The sequence below is a fragment of the Idiotropiscis lumnitzeri genome, chromosome 10 (genome assembly GCF_059441095.1).
Source record: "Idiotropiscis lumnitzeri isolate Australia: NSW breed Sydney's pygmy pipehorse chromosome 10, RoL_Ilum_1.0, whole genome shotgun sequence".
Lineage (NCBI taxonomy): Eukaryota > Metazoa > Chordata > Actinopteri > Syngnathiformes > Syngnathidae > Idiotropiscis > Idiotropiscis lumnitzeri.
In genome coordinates this window covers 1,026,025-1,049,388 of record NC_142400.1, presented here as the reverse complement: position 1 = coordinate 1,049,388, position 23,364 = coordinate 1,026,025, and the positions used below count along the sequence as shown (strand labels likewise).

The 23,364-nt window shown below is 47.8% G+C and overlaps 1 protein-coding gene and 1 long non-coding RNA gene across 2 annotated transcripts; one reads left to right on the top strand and one right to left on the bottom strand.

Moving 5' to 3' along the window:
* Positions 1-3: 3 nt before the first annotated feature.
* On the bottom strand, positions 4-22,793 carry itga10 (integrin, alpha 10). The gene is made up of 29 exons (XM_088307220.1): positions 22,317-22,793; positions 17,121-17,232; positions 16,933-17,039; positions 16,778-16,866; positions 15,250-15,364; positions 15,057-15,184; positions 14,142-14,290; positions 9,152-9,302; positions 7,561-7,726; positions 6,649-6,719; positions 6,436-6,580; positions 5,942-6,090; positions 5,710-5,853; positions 4,829-5,035; positions 4,623-4,753; positions 4,077-4,243; positions 3,861-4,003; positions 3,664-3,774; positions 3,485-3,570; positions 3,272-3,413; positions 3,042-3,134; positions 2,810-2,976; positions 2,652-2,736; positions 2,037-2,150; positions 1,862-1,969; positions 1,664-1,777; positions 579-674; positions 385-498; positions 4-297 (listed from the first exon to the last, which is right to left on the bottom strand). The coding sequence occupies exons 1-29, from the start codon at positions 22,366-22,368 to the stop codon at positions 247-249; spliced, it is 3,507 nt and encodes a 1,168-aa protein (XP_088163346.1). The 5' UTR covers positions 22,369-22,793; the 3' UTR covers positions 4-246.
* LOC148328452 (uncharacterized) lies at positions 7,841-17,187 on the top strand. The gene is made up of 5 exons (XR_015845632.1): positions 7,841-8,058; positions 10,132-10,261; positions 12,343-12,414; positions 16,762-17,068; positions 17,150-17,187. It is a non-coding gene; the product is annotated as an uncharacterized LOC148328452 (long non-coding RNA).
* Positions 22,794-23,364: the final 571 nt, after the last annotated feature.

The window sequence follows — 23,364 nt, the reverse complement described above, 5'->3', positions numbered from 1 at the left end:
GGATTGTTTGAAATGTGAAACCAAGACCATATCTGTTTATTAAATAGAAGAAATGTTTCAAATGCAAAAAGAAAACTATTTACACAAGTGCTCCCAAGCCCGCAACTTGTGGCGAGTGCATTTCTGTCGTTGGGCCGAGTATCTCCCTTTGAACCATCACGGGGGACCCCCGATACCTTTTTTGTCTTCGAGCCTTCTCGGCGCCGGAATGAGCGACTTGCCTGCTTCGCCGAGCGGGCGTTGCTTTCATTCGTCTTGGTCCTCATCTTCTCTGTGCTTGCGTTCGAAGAAGCCCAGCTGCATGCAAAAGACAGCAAAATGACCTTCCGATCGCTCCCGTGACACGCGTTGACTGGAGAAACCTCACATGTGACCCCCGCTCACCTTCCAGAGGATGAAAATGATGAGCGCCAGGAGCAGCAAGCCGCCAATGATGCTCCCGATGAGAATCCAAAGCGAGATGGGAATCGCTCGTCCCTTCAGCACCTCCAGCACAGTCTTGAGGCAAGAGAGAAGTTTTTTTTGAGAAAATGAAACGTTTCTCGTCGTTGAGCTGGTGTGTAACGTGCTGCCGTTACCTCGCGCCAAACGGTCCCCGTTGCCAGGGTGATTAGGTTGGTCTCGTGAGGCGCGATCTGATACATGCTGACAATCCTCGCTGATTTATATTTGGCCTGCAGACAAAAAGGACGCACAAGTTGTCACCTTAATTGCTTGTGCCAAAGACTACAATTGCATAACGCTCAGGAAAGACGAATTGTAGGCTTGATGGGAAAAAAAAAATACTAATTGATGTCATGTGCATGCCAGGCCAGTAGTTGGCGATGTCACTCCAGGAAAAATGGCCTTGAGGCGACTAGCGACGGGACGAGCACTTTTCGAATAATCAGGCAATCATTATTTGCGTGGCTTCACAACCAAAGTGCAAACATCTTGCGTCAGTGTCAAAGCAAAGTGATAAATGGAGAGCGCTGGAAGCAACTTTCTTATCCTTGCTCTAAAACAAAAGAATATAAAAGTGCAAAGGCAAATATTTTTCTAACATTCACTTGGTCAAGAACGATTTGTCAAAACTGACTTTTGTTTAAAACGGGACAATTATGATTCATACATTGTCGAGACTTTTGGCTCAGCCCGGCTGGAAGTCCATTTTTGGGGCAGGGCATGGGCGGTGACAAATTAAAAAAAAAAAAGGCTCGACTAAGCAAGGCCGGAAGTGGATTTTAGTCCGGCTCTCGTGTGTGTGTGACGTGGTCGCGAGGCGGCCAAAAGTTCATCTCAACCTACTCGGTGGAATGGACAAAAAGTTGCCTGAGGATGCCTCAAAGCGCCACTACCAACTTACTTGCATTGAGCACAGTCATGGAGAAGATTAAAGAAGAAGAATGTGATGAAGAAGAAGACGGGGGGGGGGGCGAAGAATGAAATCTAGGCCAAACAGGGTCGTGGGCTCAATTTTTATGAATAAGGCCGCAGCGTCGAGGCCAGAAGGGTACGTCCGAGCGGGGGACTGACCGGCAAAAAAGGGTCAAGTGCCCACCCCTGCTGAAATGATGATCGTGTCTCAATTTATTCCCTCAATGTGAACATTTGGGACCACTTAAGTGAAATTGAATCACTTGCTAACATGGCACAAAAATGTTTGGGTGAAACAGCTTCTCACCTTTCGGAAAAAGTCGTCATGGACTCTGCGGCTGAGGCGAATGACTTCAGCTTGTCCTTTGAGGAGCTGCTGGACTTGACACGTGACTTCTATGCACCACGACCTGCTGCAGTTCTAAAAGTTGAAAAGCACTTTTGAGGACGGCTCTCGCCAACCAACTCGCTGGTTGCTTGCTTTGCTGCGCCGCGACGGCCTCACCAGGACGTCGTTCTCCATCATGTCCTCGGGGTGGAGGGGACGCACGTCTCCCTGCCGACCCTTCAGCTGGGCCAAGTCGCTCGTGACGCTGCAATTGGCGGCCGTGGCCTGCGAGACGACTTGAGTGAGTCACACAAAAAGACGACGACGACGCTCGTAACGCGGCGCGACTCACGTTGTGCGAGGAGATGTCCGTGAGCGTCATGAAGACTCGGTCTTCCGCGGCCACCGAGGGCAGAAGCAGCCTCAACTCCAGATTACTCACCGGGTAACAACCCAGGTTCTGGAGCTATCGAGAAGAAAAAAACAAAACAAAAACGTGATGGCGCTACTTTGCAAAGTCAGGACTCTTTTTTTCGTGTTAGAACCTGGAACTAAAGTCGAGGGGAAAAAGTCGACGACAAAAATATGTCCACATGAAACGCTTGTCTTGATCTTGTTGTGACATCTACACGACCGTTGGGACGTTCTTGAACGAGTCGTTCAAAAAGAACGAATCTTTTCAGTGAACGTGAGTGAATGGCACCAACGATTCGGTGAACGACTCTTTTGAACGATTCTGTTTGATGAACTGATTCTAATGATTCAGTTCACTTCAAAGAACGGCGACGCAACAACGCATTTTCGCAACTGCTGCTGGGAAATTGATGCCGCAGTGAAATAAATGAGTCAGCTCGGTTTGTGAATCGCTGTCCGACTTTGGGAGCCATCTGGATGTCACCGTTCGTTCATGGGAAACGGCCGCGCAAATTTGACGAGTTGAATTGATTTCGATAAGATGTTGCTGTACCTTAAAGTGCGTGTAGAACTCCGGCCCGATGGCTTCTGACATGGTCCGCGTGGGATGCACTTCATATCGGTTTAAATTGGAGTCGCTGCGGGAGGAAAAAAATGCACGTGAAGATCCAAAAAGAGGCCAGAACATTTGTAATGACGTCGTCGTTTCACCTGCTGACGAACAAGTCGGGCTCATACTGGACAAAAGTCTGCAGCTGAAGGCCGTTGTCCGCTAACGTGTCCGCTCGCTCCACACTGTCGCTGGCCACGTTCAACTTCATTTGGACTCGACTGTGCAGGGCGGTGCAGCTGAAGTCAAACTCCAGCATGAAGTTCACCTTTCGGCAAGCGAAGACGTGTGAAACGAGAGCGCCGCGTCAGATGCGCTGATTCTTGCGCGTACCTTGGACTGGGAGCGAAAGACCGGGTAGCTGACGTTACACGAGTGACTGTTGGAGCCCAGACCTGCGCACTCCATCTTGAAGTTGGCGTCCTCCTACAAACAGAATGATAAAAGCTTAAAAAAGGACTTGATTGCGTTCCAATCGTCGCAGAATCCGGAATAATCCCAAAAAGTGAGCCGTTCGTCTGACTAAATAAACAAAATTTGCAAGTTGTGATTGTGGGCGGTACCCTAATGCTGAGGCTGGAGAAGTGCAGGTTGCGCGAATAGTGCAGCGTCAGGCTGGTGTTGTAGGCGTTTTCCAGTCTGTTCTCCAGTTGGACTTCCACCGACATCCGCCGACGAGGACTTCGGATCACGTACGGTTTTTGTCTGCGGGGGAAACGCAACCACTTGGACTCCATGGAACGTTCACGGCACCATTGTCAAGCGCGCAAACTCACCTGGTGCCGGAGATGTCCATTTGGGCCTGCAGCACCAAATCGGTGGTGCACACGTCGTCCTCGCCGCAGTCTTTGAAGAAGGGGATCTGCTCCGGAACACACGTGGAAAGAACATCAAGTTTTGCCGAAGGAAAAAAAAAAAAAAAAGAGGAACTGCGAGGCGACCGGCGTTCGCTCACAAATTTCTTGACGGATGTCGGGAAGCCCTCGTCCAAGACGGGACCGCTCTCGGTGTTGTTGATCTTGAAGCGTAGGGAGAAGCTGATCGGTCGGATGTAGTCGGCCGTGTCCTAACGAAGACGAACGGTTTCGGATGAAAATGAAAATGAGCAGCCGCGTTGCTCGAAGCTTTTTTTCGTTGTCCCGGAATGCTCACATAAACGTGGAAGGGCAATTTGTAGCACAAAGTCTGTCCGGTGTGCGCTCGCACCGCTCGTTGGGTCAGCCTGTGCGAGCTGTCGTCAAACAGCGCCCGGGCCGACAACTTCCTGTCGTCCAACATCGCCGCCACCCACAGGTCTGCGCGACACATCAATCAATCGATGACATCGCCGTGCGCGACGGCCAATGAGAAACGGCGGAAGTGACGCACCGAAGCCGTTGCTGCTCGGCCCGGGTGAGCGCGACACGGCCGTGAAGCAGGCGGTGGCGTTGAGGCAGGCGGATTCTCGCCCGCCGCGCTGGCACGTCTTTTGGATGACGTTGATGGAGTGCGGCTGGAAGGACAGACTCACGTTGATCTGCACGATGCTTCGAGATCTGCGAAACGCAACAAAGCAAATTTCTCAGAAGGATTCTTTTGGATGACTTGTGACCCCGATTTTTGACCTTTCCGCTTGCTTTATCGCACTTTGAATCGACATGACATCGTCGCCAACTTCAGCACGACGTCATCCTCAAATCATATTCAGTCGCTAATTTAGGAGCGCTCGTTAATGACGCTGTCATTGTACAACACGACGCAAGTCGCCGGCGTTAGTGGCTACTACTGGTTAGCAGCTAGCTGTTAGCATTAGCATCAAGTGCCAGCTCGCCCCGCCCAGTCCGTTTGAGTCAGCAGAAGCATCCACAGCGTCCTGCATCCGATGCTCGAAGCAAAAGACGGCGAAAGCAACAGTGGCCGTTTGTTCGGGCTCACCTGAGCAGCACCGCGCTGCCGTGGGCTCCCACCGCCAAGTCGATCAGTCCATCTCCGTCCAAGTCCAACCTGGCGCTGACGCTGCGGCCAAAATACCGCAAGGACGGCGACACGGACATCCCCGATATTCGCTGCGAGTCAAGAAATAACCGCCGCTGGATTCTGGAGTAACTTTGAGCGTGTGGGTGATGAAAATCGGCGAGTACCTGCTTGTAGTTGTGAATGACGTAAATATTTTGGCCGTGGTACACGTACACGGCCCCGCGGTGGTCGTCCTCCAACGGGGCGCCCACCAGGAGGTCCGTAAAGCCGTCATGGTTGAGGTCTGGACTGACGGCCATGGCGTAGCCGAACCTGGCATCTTGGGACTTTTCGTCTGATTTCAGCGTGCCGTTAGAGACGAACACCTCCTCCTGAGAGTGCGAGAGCCGAACTTGTAATCTTCACCGGGAGGATAATTTGTAGAAGAAGAGACGTGTGACAGCAGAGTGCGGTCAAGCGTGCCTGTATTTAATTATACCGGTGCTTCTCCCCTGGTGGGGGGGGGGGCGTATGTGACCCCGAGGAACATGCTTTTTTTCCCCGCCGTACTACAATAAAGTGTAATTGCACATCCACTCCAGTAGTTGGCAGTGGCGCTCTCCTTGCCCATTGTGCGCAGCGAGTATGAACTCTTTGGTGTTGGTTTGTTTTGCTATTTATAGTTGCGGCAGAGAGTAGGTGGTGGTGGGGGGGGTGGTTATTCTTTTCTTCTTGCTGGGGGGGGCGCGTGACAGAAAATAATTGAAGTACGGAATTACTCTGACAACACGTAACCCGCGCTCCCCACCTGCTACTGAGGCATACCATTACAAGAGGGGGAGGGGGCAATACCACAACCTCTATTTATAGCTTAATATTTAAAATGACCTGATTATGGCCTTATTATGGTGGGAAGTGGATTAACTTCTCTCAGTCTGTGGTATTGCCCCCCCCTCCCCCCCAAAGTCAGCTAGGAGAGGCTCCAGCTCATCTGCAACCCTAACGTGGATAAGCGCTCCAGAAAACGGATGGACGCATCAGCACGATCATCCATGAGCGTTCTTACCCCACTGAGAGTGTAAATGTCGACTTTCCCGGCTTCTTTGTTCCCGGAGCCCAAGTACATGGGTGCCGCAACCAGGAGAACATCCGTGATTCCGTCCTGGTCGACGTCCATGCCGCACAGCTCGCTGCCGTAGTAAGAACCGATCTAGGGAGACGGACATGTTGTTTGAGGGTCCCGACAAACGGCGGGTCGGCGTCGTCACCTCCCTTCTTGACGACGAACGGCGGCGCACCTGTTCTCCATTGAGCGCCTGCACGATGTTGACGTCGCCGTCGTCGCTGAGCTCAAACAGGATGACTTTGCCTTTGTGCTTGAAGCGCGGCGCGCCGGCCACGTACAGCCTCCTCCAATCTCCGACCAGCACGGATGACACCGTGTAACCTGCACACACAAAAACCCCAAAAAACTCAGATTCGTGGATCTTAACGATCCTGATTCGCCGCTAGTCAAGGCCACCAAGTGACGCCGACGCAACGGCTGCAGCTTGAGCTGATCTTCTTTATGATCTCGTTCCCAAATGGGATTCATTACTTGAGTTGGATAATCGCCCAAAAGCTTTGCGATCCTTCTTAAATCCAGAGCAGGTGTTCACGAGTTGCAACGAGACACGATAGTCTCTCGCAGTATTTCTTTTTTTTTTTTTAATGCATCCCAACATGCTTGAGCAGTTCCTCGTCTCTGCGCTGACATCATTGTGACACGTCCCCGCGTCCGTCTGAGACGTACCGAGATAAGCGGCGTGATTTTTCAGCTCCAGGGGGAACTCGCTCTCAAAGGCCTCCCGGGTGGGCACGATTCTGCCGTTGGTGCCCTCCTTCAGCACGCCGCCGTCCCAGTCGTAAGCGCCCACCATGCCGAACAGAATCCCGTCCTGAACGCAGCCGGAGAAAGTCACGACGTGCACGCACGCCGTGCAAGCGTACGCGAGCCACAACTCACGTCCAGCATGTGCGTGGAGAAGCCGATCTGCGACATCTCCATGTGGAAGGAGCTCTGGTTGCCAAGTGTGCCTGAAAGTTGACGAGGAAGAGGCCGGTTAGCGATCGTCAACCTCTCCATGCTTGACATGTCCTCCCTCCCTTTTTTCCTTCCTTTCCAGGATTCTCTCAAACTCCACGGGGGACATGAAAATAAAAAGCCGCACCCTTTTCTTTTTTTTTTTTGGTGGTGTCACTTTGCATCAGGCTTCCTCTCAACTCTTTTTTTATTTTTGACAGGATACACTCGTGCACTTTTTTTGTGCTGACCAGGGTGCTTCTTGTTTCATGTTTCCATCTTTTGAAGTTGTTCTATACTCCTGCGTTTACTTGTTTAGGATCTTATGTTACTGTTGGTCAATTTCACATTCAGTGTAGTTCAGAGGTCAGCAACTTTAAATACTCAAACTAAGCGAGACATTTGAACCCATTTGCTACGGAAAAGAAAACATGAAAGCCGCAAAACCTTTTGCCTGAAGCGAATTGCTGTCGAACCGGGAAAAAAAAAAATCAATATCACGTTCTAATGTGATTAATGTCACATGTTCGAAAAGTTTCATGTTTTCACGTGATAAGTTTCCCCTTTTAACGACATGTGATTCATTAACTTTTTTACTTTTTCCATTTGGCAAATTAAAACAAAGCAATTCTAACTGGTTCAGGTCACTGGTGGAGTCCTTTTTGCGGATTAGGACTCAAAATGACGGCTGACGTAACTCTGATGCTCTTCTGAACTCAACTCAAGCGCCGCTAATCTCACGTCCACCAAAAACGAGTGGCAGCATTTTTGGATTTGCCATCATTTCCATTAGCCGCTAATGGAAAAGCTAATGATTAGCGGCTCAACGGCATGCTTTGCTCCGATCACGCGCACCTTCGAGTGAGAAGATGCGATCCCCCAGAGCGTCCACGATGTCGTTGAGCGCCGCCTCGTCCGTCACGTTGAAGAAGTACTTTTCGTCCGGGTCGCTGGCGATGTATTTGATCTCGTTGATAAAGGTGTCGGGGTCCTGCTGCCGTCGGTGGTAGTGGCCCAGGACCTGCCGAGAGTTGGGTCAACGTCATGAAAAAATAGAACTAAACCTGACAAACTTTTTTACTTGTCAAACTAAGTTCAGTGGTGTCTTGGAACACAAGTTTCATTTGTTCTCGAACCACACTCCTATCTCAAATCATCAGTGCCCATTGAAATGAATATGAATGGCTTTAATTGTGCTGTTCCACCTGCTGTGCCCACCATGGCCACCAGGCGGCAGTATAATGCAGTCATGCAGACGAGTGAAGAAGAAAAGACTTCGTCGTCAGCAATCCGACTCATCAGGTTGCTTGAATTTTTGTCATTTTAATTCAATAATAATAAGAATTTATGCCTGTGAGTATGTTTGTGTTTATTTTTGGTCCAGTTGTGTTCTAATGTCCGTTTCTTCTTAAATCGTGATCGTTAATGCTATCTATTATCATGTCAAAGGTTTGCATTATTTGTTAGCATCAAGCTAAGCGTTACACAACATGCAATTATTTTTACGTTTAATTTGAGTAAACCGTAACCGTCATTTTACAACTTCGTGCGCAAATATGATACATTTGTTTTTGACGATGATTTGGTCATTTTACCTTTTTGCTTTTGTAAATTCATCAGACGATTCTCAATCAAAATTCTTCTGTAGTGGTGTGGCGCTAACACAGGATTAAATAGAGTCCCCCCCCCCTCCTCCCCGTCATGTCCCTTTTGCCTCCCACAATTTACAAGACCGAACATCTGCGCTCCACAGCGCCATGAATAAAAAGAAAATGGCTGCCAGAATGACATTGACAATCATTCAATTAGATATGCAACCAGTGTAGTGAACATCAAGTAAGTTCATCAAAAAGAAGCAACAGCTGGTGTCAGAGTGTCACTCGTGGTGCCATTCATCAAGAAACATTTCATGGTGCAATCTAAAATACGTTGTGATCATTGATCACACACTTTGATGCGTGTCAATGAACAGGATGGCCGCTTAACCCAATCAGGCCAAGACGCCAAGAAACTGCAAATGACTTTCAGTCTGCGTTTTGTTGTGCTTCATCCTCTCGAGGCAACGGGAGGAGTTTGCAGCCGAAAAGAGTCTCCAGTTGCCTCTTGTCGGGCGGAGCTGCTCTCAAACGTGCTTATTCAACATGGCTGGGTTATTTCGGTGAGACCAAAGTGTTCATTTGGCAATTTGGAAGACGCTATTTTGGGATCGGCGCTGTTGTGTGATCACTTGAGGGAGGGTCTGTGCAGCCATGGAAGCAAAAAGTGTGTGAGGAATGTCAGGGATGCTTTAGCTCATCCCTCACTATTATCGTGCTTCACTTTGACTTCAATTCAATCACACCGCCAGAAACGCTTGAGACGGATTTAGTGTGAATATAGGAAAAAAAAATTTAAAAGGAGGGTGGGGGGTGCTGAGGTGGCGGGATGCGGCTCGCGAGGTTCTCACAGCTATGGCGTATCTGGTGATGTTCCTGCTCTCGCACTCCAGCAAAGCATCGGGCAGTTCCTCGCCGTCGTGCGACTCTCCGTCCGTCACCACGATCATCACCTTGGTGGCGCCTTCCCTCGCCCCTCGCTCGGCGCTGAACGCCTCGGTGCTGCGGGCACAGAAAATAGAGGTTGGCTTCACAAAGGGAGACATGTAGTTGGAGCCATCTTGTGAATTTTGTCACATTGAAAATCAATTTTTCTGCTCCACTTGGTGTGCGTGCCTTGGCTGCCTTGGCGCAGTGCAAGACAGACAGACAGACGGATATATTGCACATTGGGACACACGGAGGATAAAGAATATATGACAGTGAGATCTGTAGTCGTTTAAAGGTTAAGCTATGTGATGGTTTTACATGCATCACGTTATATTTATTTAGTTTGACAGTAAACCAAAACTGGGAGTGGCGATTAAACATCTCGAAACGGCTCAAGACGAGGCAAAAAAAAAAAATTGACCAAATGATGACTCATATCTCGAAAAACTGTTAAGTGGGATCTCTCGTATCTCAGGGCACCAATGTATGCCCTCTGTGCAATTCTAACCGCAGATTAATCAGAAATCCCTTTATTGTCATTGTACTCAAGTGTGCAATGAGATTAGAGAGCTCCCCTCTCCAGTGCAATACAACAATAATAAAATATATAAATTAGATAAATAAGAGAATAGTTAGTGCAATGGAAAATAACTGCTGTTAAGAGCCCCAAAACATTTGTTTGATGGTCTGCATCAGATTTTGGCGCAGGGTGCACCCCCCCCCCCCGCCCTGTAGAATCACGTCGCATTAAAGGACATCGGCATTGCGTTGGAGCGAGCCCATTCCAAGGAATGGTGCGGATCCTGAGTGGACCACACATTAGTCATACTTGACACAAATAACGTAGCCGCCATTTGACTCAAAAGTGGTCAATGTGTGTGTGTGTGTGTGTGTGTGTCAGTCAGGGCATCTGTGCATTCCTATGCAATGGTGGCATGATGAAGAGGAAGCGCGCACACACGGACTGACCAGAAGCCGCACCCTGTTTGTCTGCATGAAACCTGCACTCAGTCGGACCGACTTTCTGCTTGGTAAGCCGCGTACACACACACACACCCCTACCCACACACACACACACACAGAGGCGTGCAAACCCACTGCAGAGGAGTGCGGGAAGCATAGTCACTCAAGTCATTTTCAGGCCTCCCTCCAGCGCCCCCCCCCGGGCTAAATTTAACATTGTGGTTGCCGTTCACCAAGTGCAAAAGTTAAAAACAAGCGTTTTCTTGCCCTAGCAAGCAGTCTGCTAATTACATAGGGTGCGGACGACCAGGAGCCCACGGAAGGCAAACAGATGAGGGAGACCAAGAGACCGATGCGACCAAAATGGTGCACAGGAAAAAGAATCAACTTTACACGTTCGAATGAAAAGAATGTCAAGAAACATTTCATGTTTGACGGCACAATTCAGAGTTTTCCCTGAGCCCAACTAGCATGTTTTTGGACTGTGGGAGGAAAAACCCAGAACCTCAGAACTGTGAGACACATATGCTACCCACTACGGCACCGCGCTGGTGGTATAGAAAGATAATGGACTGATTTCCCAAATCGCAATAAACAAAAGGAAAACGTGACGAAATGAAATGAAACGAGGAGTGACAAGACGAGGTGAAACACGAGCTCATTCGCCGGCCGTAGACTATTTACAAGCCGTTGGACCGAGGCGCACTTGTGCGCTGGTGACACACGGCCGTGCGGTTTGCGTGGCCAAACGAGCGCATCAAAGACAAAATGAAAAGAGTGACGAAGCTCATCGGAGGCTTCTGTCTCATGGTGAGGCTTGACTTTGTCATCTGCTTTGTCTCCCACAGGGAAATTTATACGACCATAGATGAGATTTTATTAGCAACAACAACAACAACTGAATTGGGGGGGGGGGGGGAACATTCAAGCGAACGCGTCAAGCATGGCCGTGTTCGGAATCATTCACTCATTTGCTGCTCCCTAAACACTGGTTTTATGACCGCGTAATTCCAGCGCAGCCACAAAAAAAAAAAGGAAGCCAGCGGCCATCTTGCAGCCATCTTGCATTGCCGCTGTTCCTGAAAACGACTTCTGTTGGCTTTTGGCTGCAAACAACAGCGTGATGCGGACAAATCTGAGTAGCAGCGATGTACCCGAAAAGAAAAAAATATAATCGTATTCTAGCCGAAATAATGTTTATATAGTGCCAGATTTCTGGGCGCAATTGTACGCCACACATTGTGGCATTTTCACCATAGAGAGCATGAAGTGAAAACGCAGACGAGAAGTCGATGTTCTCAAGTTAAGCACGCTTAGTGGATGGCAACGTAAGATGGCCGCCAGTGGCTACGCGGCATGGGCAGTCCAGGTTATTTTAAGACGTCCACGGCGTCTCTCTGAACGGAGACGGGTTCGACCAAATGTTCATTTTGCTGCTGCTGGATTTGCAAGAGGGAGGGCTGCGTCAGAGCAGAAATACAGTATCTGTCGAACTGTCAAGATATCATCGATACGAATATATCATCATTTTGGAAAAACGTGTACGTTTGATGTTTTTGTTGTCAAGAATTTGACACCATCTTTAAAGTTATCCCGGTATGATTAAAATAGTTTTGTGCGAAACAACTTTTTGACCGACAGTTTGTGCAACGTTAGCCGTTAAACAATTGTCAAATGTTCAAAAGTTGAAGAATTGATCCTCCTTGAAAAGTTCTTTGACATCATCTCCCTCCTCTCAAAGCGACTTTTCACAAGGATTACTTTGCAAATCTGCGTGGGAAAGAGATGTCACAAACTGTTTGGAAAAGGCAGGATAGGACGGCTGTTACGTCTGTCACATCCATTACGGCTGTGTTTTCCAACCTTTATTGAGCCAAGGCACATATTTCACATGAGCAAAATCCAAAAGCACGCCACCACACACAAATCGTCATTTTGTGTACCGCCGTGCCTTGAGATACGAGTTGAATTCATCTTAGAAATGGAAAGGCTATTAGTTCACTCCCTCCTCAGAAAATAAAATGTTTTTCCTGACGGTGTGTTTAAATAAGAAAAAAATAGGATTAAGCTCATTTAACAGAATGTAAAGATTTCGTTTGTGCTTTATGATTTAATGCTGCAATTCAATTGATTGTGCTGCTCCTTCCAGCGCTGACTTTGACCACCGGGAGGCCGTTTCATGCGCTCATGAAAAGACAAAGATTGAGCTTCTTCTTCTACTGTGAGTGACTCCGTACCAATACTCTCACAATATTCACTCTTCCCGGAGGATAAAGAATGTGTCTGTGGGTCTTCAAATGCCATCGTTTTCAAAACGATTACTTTAATGTTTCTAAAATGGATGCTAGCTGCTAGCATGTCGATGGCTGTTTTCTATATATGTTAGCATTATGCTAAATGGCTGAGGTGGCATTAAACAGTTTGCAGTTTGACGCCTCTTTTGGGAGATTTTTTATTTATTTATTTTTACTGTTTGTCGAATGGCTACTTTTTGTGTCCTCCTTGCAGCGCTTGTATATCAAATCAAAGAAAAAAAAAATCTAATCTTATCTCTGTTGAGCTTTGATGTGATTTTCAGTAATAAACAGAACGCCCCTTTGAGTAAAATCCTAAACATGTCCTGCCCCGCCCGCCACGTAAATTTGGCGAGTTTGACACGCCTATTTTACGCTCGACTTTCAAGCTCCAGTTTCTCCAGTTTATTAGTCGGGCAAGCGGGCCGATGCCCCTGCAGTGTCAGTTTTGAGGCGAGCCAATCGACGACAAGACGTGGGCGTGTGTGCTGGTGTGTGTTTTGACAGCTGCGAGAGGGCAGCTCCGCCGACCGGGCGTCGCCTCACCTGCGGCCACGCTGAGCCGCCAGCCGGTCTGCCGACCGCCGTGCCAAAGGCCGTCACCCGCCTGCCCCAACGTGCCACGTGTGTGTGTCCGACAAAGGCAGATCGGACGCAAAATTGGAGGCCCGACACACACGTTGCCCGATTCTTTGATCGTCTTCAGAAAATTCAGTCAGCATGTTTTGAACTGAAACAATCCGAAATGGAATCGTAATTGATTAACAAGAATAAACGTAGCGCAGCGGGATTGTAGGTCAACGTAATGGAGTAAAAGTACCGTTTGGTCTTATCAAGGAAACGCAAGTAAAAGTGAAAAGTATATGACAAGTCCAATTTCTCGCCAAAACGACTAAAGTAATTGTAACGACTTCCTTCCCATCTCTGCGCCGACGGACAATTTTAAACGGCGCAAGGTCAGAGACAAACCTTGAACCTTGACATACTAAGCGCTACTCCGCCACGATTCAAATGCGCCTTTTACAAAACGGAACCACAATGGAGCAGTTGGCGGCGTTCCCTCCACCAGTGGGAGGGTCCCTTTGCTCACCAACGAGTGGAGTAAAAAAAAAAAAAAAAAAAGTGCAGAGAGGAAATTTTGAAGACGTGTCAACATTTGCACTGCCTATATTTCTCACTCGCAACGTTGCAAAACTGGAACGCTCCAATTAGCCTCACTGTGTGTGTGTGTGTGTGTGCATGCATGTGTGAGCATCAACACTTGAATTTTTGATTTTGGGTTATTTGCAAACGTTTGTGGCGAGCTGTTACTTTAGGCCTGGCTAAGCGGCCCATCTGGCTCCGCCCACTTGTTGGCATCCAGTATTTCTTTCTGAGCGCTGATGACGGATCTGGAGCAAATTAAAGGAGCCGGCATGTTGCAAATATATTGTCAGAGTGTATCTGATTTCATGAGAGTGAGGCTTTCCCGACGGCGTCTTTTTAGAACTCATCTTCCATTTGAACCCTTTGGTGAGAACGCAGGTTTTGTGTTTTTGGGGAAATTGCATTCTACCAAATACAACCTATAAAATATACTAGATGCCAATATTTCTAAGGAGCAACTTTTATTAATTCTGATTCATATTAATTTGTCAGAGCCCAAAGTGCCTACCAGGCCATGTTGATGGCGTAAGCGGTGCGCGTCTCTCGTCCCTCCTGGCGGCTGATATTCTTGGCGGCCTCCACCACCTCCTGTGTGGTCTGGTAGTCTTTCAGCGACCATTCGTGGAGCGCCACCTCGCCGTACTGTAGAATTCCCACCTCCATGCATGCACGCACACACAAACGCAAAATTAGTACTTGTCCGATGGGAAGTCATGGCATGGTTTTTTTTCATTTCAATGGCAAAGATGAGGGGGGAAACATGCAAACTCGACACAGGAAGGTTTGGGTCGGATTTGAACCCGCGACCTCTGCGCTGTTTGGCGGTCGTGCAAACCAGTCGTCCACCGTGCCGCCCCCACTGTAGTTGTAATAGGCAAAATATACGCTCGTAGTAATAAAGAAAACCACCAGCGCGCCCCCCCCCCCCCCCCCCAAAACAAACAGCGAGTTGTTGGAATCTTGGACTTCAATGGGAAACCAGAGGAATTTCCTTTCACCCCACATTGCCTGTTTCTCTTACACCACCCTTCCCCCTCCCCCGGCCGCCCGCCAAGCTCCCTCCATCCCCCCCCCGCCCTCCTACCCCTCGCGTCAAGTTGGCCTCCAAATGCCCCTCGATGTCACGGCAGCAAAATTGCTTCTCTGTCCGTGTGCATGCTTTGGCTCAATTTGCTTGTCCAACACTTTCCTAATGTCGAGGGTTCAAATGGTTCCGCAGAACCTCCAAAGTCCAAGCAAGCTCAAGTGCTGCAACCAGAACTGCCGTACGAAAATGACATCCAGCCAGTCCCCCCCCCCCCCCCCAAAAAAGAATGTTCCAAAAAAATAATGAATGGACGGATGGACTTTGCGTTTGAATTTGGAGTTTGCCGTGCTCGTTCGACCAACGATGTCGGCAGCCTCAATTATTTTTGGCCTTTACCTGCATTTGGTCCGGGCTGATGTGGAACTTGCTGAGGATGTTGCTGAGGAAGCTCTGCACCTCAAACCAGGGGTAGATGCTGTTGGAGCCGTCCAGCACGATCACAATGTCCATGTACGTCGTGCAACCTGCAAGAACGGATTTGCGTTGGTCTCCGCTGCGTCCTTCCCGACCAACGTGTGTGCGTGATTACGTTGCGCCGTGGGTGCGATGGTCTCTCTTGGTTGGAGGTCGTCGCTGACCGAGGCGCAGATGCCGGTGCTGAACATGGACGTGCCGCACTCCTGTGACCACAGTGGTGCACATGCCTGCAAAAAAGATTTTTGTTTTCTCGTGGGCGGGTTTCAGAACGCATTAGTGGCATTTCCATTCATTTCAGTTGCCAATTATGATTTGGAATTGGATCGTTTTTGAATTAGGAGCACGTCAACTCGCATCTCAAAGCAACACTGTACTTTGCTGTCCTCATCTCGACTTTTACGCCGCCTGAGCCACGCCCACGTAGGAACGTAACATAACCTAGACGATGTTTTTTGTATCTTCTGTGACTTCACGGCTTGTGACTAAATAAGGGCAAGCAGTGAGCAAAAACATTCATGGAAAAATCACAATAGTGCGGTTTGGAGGACCGAACCGGATAAAGAGGTGGGGGGGCTATTGTCATCTTGGCAACGCCAGAGCAGTCAGACAATTTGGATCTAATTGAGGCGAGAGTCGGCAAGAAGGGAGAAGGACCGCTCGCACGCATCAGAGAGACAAACGCGAGACCGGGCCAAATTGCAGAAAGAGAAACATCCTGTCTTATGTTTGGGCCTGTTATTACTGAAAGTGGATCAGATGATGACGGAAAAGCGAGAAGTGTCAACGATGGAAGAAAATCAACAGAGGTGCGTTGGCTTTTTGGAGCTCTTTCATTAACTACAGGCCGGAGACACATTCCGAGCTTGTTATAGACCTGACCGCTGGCCCCAAGACGAACACACACACACAAGCAGAGACCATCAAGTGGGAGTTGCGCCGGCCAGCTTTTCATGGACCTTAAACGAGGGCGCTACGACAGCAGCAGAAGTTGGCCAACGTGTGAAGAAGACACGCCGGCTTCAAGTGAACGCACAAAACGCCACACGCCGATTCAAACCCGATGGGTGTCATTGACACGCACAATTACACGCGTAGTCGGCCCTCGGGGAGCCGCTACTCTCATAAGTGGACAAATTGGATGCGAAGCCGCCTTGAAAATGAAGACCTTCAAAAAAACTCCTCACTGAATAGGTGAGGGGAAATGCCCGTATTTTGAGGCTAATTGTTTGCATCAACAACACAAAAAAGTGAACTACAGTAAAGCTGCCTCCTTTGCAGTTTGGCAGTCCAGCTGTCTTGTGATCCTTTTTTTTTTCCAGTTTATACAGAAACTCCTTCCTCACATTTATTTTGTGTAATTCCACTGTTGACCACTGGATGGCCACACTATTTTGTCGTAAATTTGAAAGAAGAAAGAAAACAAGAAGTAGTTGAGCAGTTTTGTTCTGGAGCTTATTGAATGTGGAATCCTTTTCAATCCTGCTCTCTACGCATCCAGAAAGCAACTGCTGTATGTTCATTTTATGGTGTGTAACTTTGGGCATGAGGATTGAAATCATAAATTACATTTGTTAGATGTCACAGGGTCTCCTTTTAAACATATTTTGAAATGCTTTGAAAACAGATTTCGAGAGACATACCAAGAGTCCGTCGGGTGAATCCGGCGTCAGCGTCATTCCCAGGTGAGAGTTTTTCAGGTTTTTCGATATGTTCTGGAAGGCCGCCTCGCCTGAGATGGACGCAAGCAACGCCATCAATTCTCTTCTCTCCTCACGTGAATGACGTCGGCGCTCACCTAAATTCAACTTGCTGCAGTTGGACTTGCTCTCCTCTCCCACGCCGCATTTGTACACGTCTCCTTTCCTGTTGGGCCGCCCGTCCCAAGGAGCGCCCACCAGCATTCTGCGCGCAACGCCGTGACAATTGCCAACGTCAGTTAGCAACAAGAAGCACCACGCGACAGCACCACGTGCACGCGCTCACGATTTCTCTCCCTCCGTTTCATGCTGCAGCACGGAGAAGCCGAAGAGGGCGTCGTCCGGACCGCTGAAGATCCGCGGATGCGTCACGTCAATGTTGAAGCACCGACACAAGCCTGGAGAATCCAGCACAGGTGATGAGCGGACACACAACTTCAATCATGCCCAGAAGTCACAAATAAGTACGAGTTGGGCACTTGACCCTTTTTTGCCGGTCTGTCCCCCGCCCTCCGTTCCAGCCTAGACCCTTCGGCCTTATTCCAAAAAATGAGCCTCCCACCTCATTTAAAATTCAAATCCGCTTAACTTTTTATGGTGGGAAGTGTTTTGTCAAACTTCCCCTCTGTTCTCTCTGTCTGTGGTATTGAAATTATTTTGCAATAAATGATGGCGTAATCGATTCTTTAAAAAAGAAAATCTTTGCAAGCTGCGGCCCTCGTTGAGAGCATTTCAAAAGAATGGAAGCAATTCTGCTCATCCGTGTTGATTTCTAATCTGAATTTCTGCCATTGCATTGAAATTGTCAACGCGTTTGCTGAATCACAATCAGCCACTATTTGTCGAGCCGTGTTGGTCATTTCCGATGGAGAATAAATAACACATCAGACAGTGAGAGAGGGAGAGAGGACTTTTTTCTTCCCCCGCAACTTCTTTTCACGGCCACGGCAGCCACACCACAAGTGACTAGAAGCTTTGTACGTCCGCGCGCTGCCGCCCAACGAAAAGAATTCAAACTCATATTATGTTTGTCGTGAACGGAGCATATGTTCTGCGTTCGTCCTAATGTCAGCAAAGTGCACGCTCCTTTAAGGTTGGATGAAAAAAATGTGCTCTTGGAATCCATGAGTTTTTTTGTTTTTTTTTGTCGGCATTTTGGAGAGTGCCGGTTGGCAGGGAGGAGTCGCAGGAAGCGCTTAAAAAAAAGGATGGATAAACAGCCCGAGCGGAGGCAGTCGAAAGGGAGTCGAGTGTGGAGGTGAGGAAGGAAAGACGAGGGAAGGGTGTGTTGCTGACGAGCATAGTGAGCGCCCTGTTGAGAGGAGCACAAGTCTGTCCTTCATTCATTCACGGAGAGCGGCAAGATGCCTGCCGTTAAAAAAATAAAAAAAAAATAACAGCAAACGTACAAAACACAGACTGTGTCGAGCTTAGTGCTTCTCAAATAGTGGGGGGGGTGCGTTTGACCCTGGGGAACATGCCCCCCGCCCTTTACTACAATAAAGTGTAATTGCACATCCTCTCCAGTAGTCGGCAGTGGCGCTCTCCTTTCCTATTATGCGCAGTGAATATTAACGGCAGTGTTGGTTTGTTTTGCAACGAAAATGCTATTATTCATAATTGCGGCCAAGAGTGGGAGGTGGGCTGGTGGCCGCGAATTCTTTTCTTTTTCCTTAGGGGGGGCGTAACAAAAAATAATTGAGAAGCACTGCTAGCTTCTGAATTCGAATCTTGATTTACGGTGACTTGCATCCGACAATGAGAGTGCGATGACGTGGACAGTTTTGTTTTGTCTTTGCTTTCTGTTTAGTTTTGGTTTCGGATTGACTTGTCGAGGTCATAGGTCAAACGAAAGGCGGCAAAAGAGTTGAAATAATTTTTCTCCCTCTCATTTCTTTTTGTTTTTATAACACCAAAACTTGCTTCTGCACATCATTTGTATGTGAACTCGATTACGTGTGGTGAGCGTATGTTTCGTCCATAACATGACGTGTGCTGCGTATGTAAGCGTGATGCCAATGAAGCTGGCCTTGAGCATCGCCATGGCGACGAAATCGTACGTCACTCAGCAAGTGAAAGCGGTGACGTCGCGACGCTCCATCTCCACGCGTGCCTTTCTCGTAGCAGCTCATAGCGCTTGATCGCCCGCCGGCAAGCCGGCCTGTTTTTCTTCCATCGTTTTGACGACTCCGCGGAGGGCGCTCGCGGGCCAGCGTTTGACGAAGCCGAGTTCTGAGTTCCAAGTGGCGCTGCTTTTGCCGCTTGCGCTCATCCAAACCTCAAGTGACTTGGACGGCTTTGCGGCCGTCCTTCTTGATTCCACACAGATGTTCCAAAGCGTTCGTTCACCAGTGAGAACATCAGCGCGGAATCTTGCCGTTATGAGCCTCGGCTTTATTTTTGAACAGGTTATTCCCTTCAATTCTCTCGCGCTTTTCTTGTGGCTGCTTCCGCACCCAACTCCCCTCAATGAGATTCTTTCTTGTCTTCTTGAACCTCCTCCTCCAAACCATAAATGGCCTCATTTTGTCCGTCTCCCCGCTCGATACCACAATACAACCCCCCCGCACCCCCCGCACCCCAACATGGTTTAATTTGAGTTTATATATGCCATTGTACCGCAGCCTGTCTGACCACCCATCACCATGGCGACTGGCTGCAAACATTTATCGAGTCAAAGCGCGTCCAGATTTTTTGCAACCACACGTTGGGCTCAGGGCGCTCTTGTGGAGTGCGTGTAATTGCGTGCGTGCGTGCGAGCGTACACTGAGCTTGACATGAATGTGTTTGGACGTAGGCGAGCTCGTGCAATGGAAGCAAGCAAGTCGGACGCTTTGGCGTTCAGCCAACATTTCATGGAAAAAATGTGGACAAAAAGGTGAATGTGAAATCGTAATCTTGGACGATGTCACGAGAAACTTTAGCGAGCTTCTTAATTTAAGCTTGGCTGGCAAAGTTGGACGCTCCACGCCGGCCATGTGTGGCCCGCTTTGTTCTCAAGTCCGTCCCATCGAGCGTTTACATTAGCGAGAATTTTTTTTCAAAAATAAATGTAGCCTCGTTTTTATTCAGTTATATTTTGTATTTATTCATCTCGTTTCGGTCTGAATAATCTTTTTTTTTTTTCTTAATTGATGAATTAGATCTAAAATATTTGAATCCTGTGTTTAAAAAACAGGAAATGATCTCTAATTGTTGGTGCTTAAAATCTGCAACCATAAATTGATTATAATTTAGTTCTATTTTGGTCTGCAAATTTTAATCAATCATATTTTTTTCTCAAAGAAAAAACAGTCATTTATTTTAATCTTCTTTTGATTCAACATAAAAATAATAATTTTGCTAGTCCAGAAATTGGAGAACGTTAACTGTTGGGAGGTGACAAGGTCTCTAAAGAATTAATGAATTAGCAAAGTCATGTTCATTCATTTGATAATCGATTAGTTGACGATTATTTTTTTTGCACTTGTAATTTCATTGTAATTTTCATTTTACGAGACTTTACAAAAACAAACTCAATTGAGTTGATTTCGTATCACTTAAAAATATGAAATGTTTCCCGTTTATTATGTGGAACTTTTTTTTTCTTTTTCCACCTTTTGCTCGACTCCCCTCATTGCATGTCGTCGTCACTCTGAAAGTTCACGTTCCCCTCTTGATTTCATTTTAATTGAAGCCCCGGTGAGGCGTATGATTCCTTTATTGAAATCCACGCTAGCACATTTCCCGTCCAAACACAGATTGTCTCGCCATTATCTTGATCATTTTATTCTCATCTGTCCCGCTCTCGCGGGGAATGGCGCTGGAAAGACGAGGAAGAGGGGGCGGCTCGGCGTGGCGGCGTGCATGGGAATGAAAGTTTGCTCCATTTAAAACGAGCACAACTTTTGAATGGCCACAGTCACACGCACACAAACAGGACATTTCTGAAAAACAGAGCGTGCCTGCAGCGAGCATCATTGGAGCTCTGTTGAACGCATTAACGTGACACGCATACTTGCTCTCCTACATGCTGCACACGTGCTAGAACACTCAAATTCAAGTGCATGTTCGAAAACAAAAAAAAGCGTTCACTTGAAGCATCAAGTGTGGAAGTCCACACCGAGCTGAAATGAGCGCACACAACTGTTTGACGATATTTTCATTTCAAATTCAGGCTCTGCTGCAGATCAAATCGAACGCCAAATCGAAGAACCGGTCAAAATTGGATTGCGACAAAAAAAAATGGTTTGTGACCATTTACAACTTTTACCGTTCGCGACCTTGAACGAAACTTGATTACAAAAAAAAAAAAAAATCAACATTCGCTACGTTCGCCAACACTCGCAAAACGACGCCGCTCAGTGCGATACGGGCTCAATAAGAAAGCAAGAGCGCCCTGCCGCCGGAACCAAAAATCACTCGGTTGACTGACGATGTCGAGAGAAGAAAGTGCAGCCTGAATTTGAGATGAAGTCGTGCCTCAAAAGTTATCAACATCTGATTTCTGGTCTTTGAAGAAGAAATTCTTTTTTTCTGATTATTATTTAGCATTGTGTGTGTGTGTGCGCGTGTGCACGCAGACGGGTAGCACGCCTTGCGCAAGATGATTTCCTATTTTGGGGGAGCAGGGGATGCAAGCTTGACTGGCTGACGTCTTATCAGCTACACGGCTTTTCGAGACAACAATAGTGCGTTTCTTTGCGTTCCCAATTTGAGTGCAATGAGGCGTGCGCGCGCGTTCGTGTGTGTGTGTGTTTGCATGTGCGTGTGTGTGTGGCCGCTTGAAAGCAAGAGTGGAAGACGACGATGCTCAACGTGTGTCAACTCGGGTCAAGCTTTGAGGAGAACCAAACACAAGATGACAAAACTGTGCATGTTGTCTTTATCGACTGTGAATGATGCAAGCCATAAAATTGGTTAAATTGATTTAAAAAAAAAATGCAATTCTCATTTTGAAATTATTTTCCAAATGGTGGTGGCCTGCTGAGGAACACTTCTTGCGTAGCGCTCAAGAAAAAAAGTCCAAAAAGACACAAACCGCTTTGTGGAAAAACTGTGGTGTTGCCTGATGAAATAATTTGCATAAATCATCTTGCCTTAATCCGATCGGAATAAAGATACGCGATCGTTACGACTGTTTGACAAAATCAAACGTATCTCAGAAACAACGGCATTTCTCATTATCGCTGTCTGTTATTTAAATGCAAATTGTCTGTCCCGTCCTGGCACGCTCACGCACAGGTCCCTCTGATGTATTGCAACAACTTCAATGAGGCTCCCTCCAGTGGCAAGAACGGGAAAGACAGCTTTCATGACAAAGAGGTATGATTTGGGAAAAGAAGCACACACACAATTTGGAGCATTTTTGCACATTCGCAGCAACTACAAATAATTCAAATACTCCAAAAATGAATTAATTTTCCGAAGGAAACCCAGCAGGATACGTCTTGGCCGTAATAGATCAAATGATATAAACATGATGCGAAGGCGCTTCGGTTACCTTTAAGCAGTAAGATGCACTGCAGGCACAGCACGAATCTTCGCAGTTCCATTCAGAACAGCCAATGAGTCTCTCTCGATGTCTTTGATGCTGCAAAATTGTCTCGCCGGGTGGTTGGGGCCGCGAAAAAAACAAAAATCAAGAACACCTTTTAGTGCAGAGGCGCCAATTCCAGTGGAAATGTGTTGCAGTTCAGGCCACGCGGGTGGTGGCGGTCCCGAACACGTCTGTGATGACGACCATCTTGAACTGCGAGGAGAGGTCGTGGCCAGCGTCAAAGTGCGTAAATGATGGCGAGAGGCGACGATGGGCTCCGGCGGCCAAGCAGTCGCAGTGTTGCCTCTCAAGCCACAAGTGCGCGTGCGAAGACTTGCGCGCTGGCTCGGCCGCTCAACAGGTCCGCCGGGACATGTGCCTCCTCATGCCCAGATTGGCTTGTGGGGAGGGCTCGCAAGAAGCACCCCGGTGGTGCGCTGCCGTTCTTAGTGGCCGATGAATGCGCGCATTGAAACTGCCTTAGCAGCCAAACTGCGGTGCGCACGCTCGTCAGTTCAGGTTGGCCAAGTGCAAACTAACGGCGCGCTGTCTCGCTCTCACTTTTTCTCTTTTGCTCTCTCTTTCTCTCTCTCTCTCTCTCTCTCTCTCTCTCGTAGACTTGTTCGCCTTGCATTCGTCACTTGTGGCTTGCTTAAATATAGCTTTAAAAAGAGTTGCTGGGAAACTGAAGAAGGGGTCAATTTCTCTCTTTCATTTTCTTTCTTTTGTAGTTTTCCTTCATTCTTTCCCTTTGTCTTTCTTTACTTGTTTCTTTCGTTCTTTCTTACTTGTTTTCTCTTTTACTTTCTTTATTTTCTTTCTTTCTTCCCTTTTTTTCTTTCCCTATAGTGTCCATCCATCCATCTGCAGATTGCCGGTGTGTGAGTGAGCGGATTGCAGTTGATTAAAAATAGCGCGTGACATTTGCGCCATCTGCAGGATATCAGCGGTATTGCGTGACCTATGCGCATATGCGGTTGGTTCCAAAAGTATTTGGGCAGTTCCAGCCTTG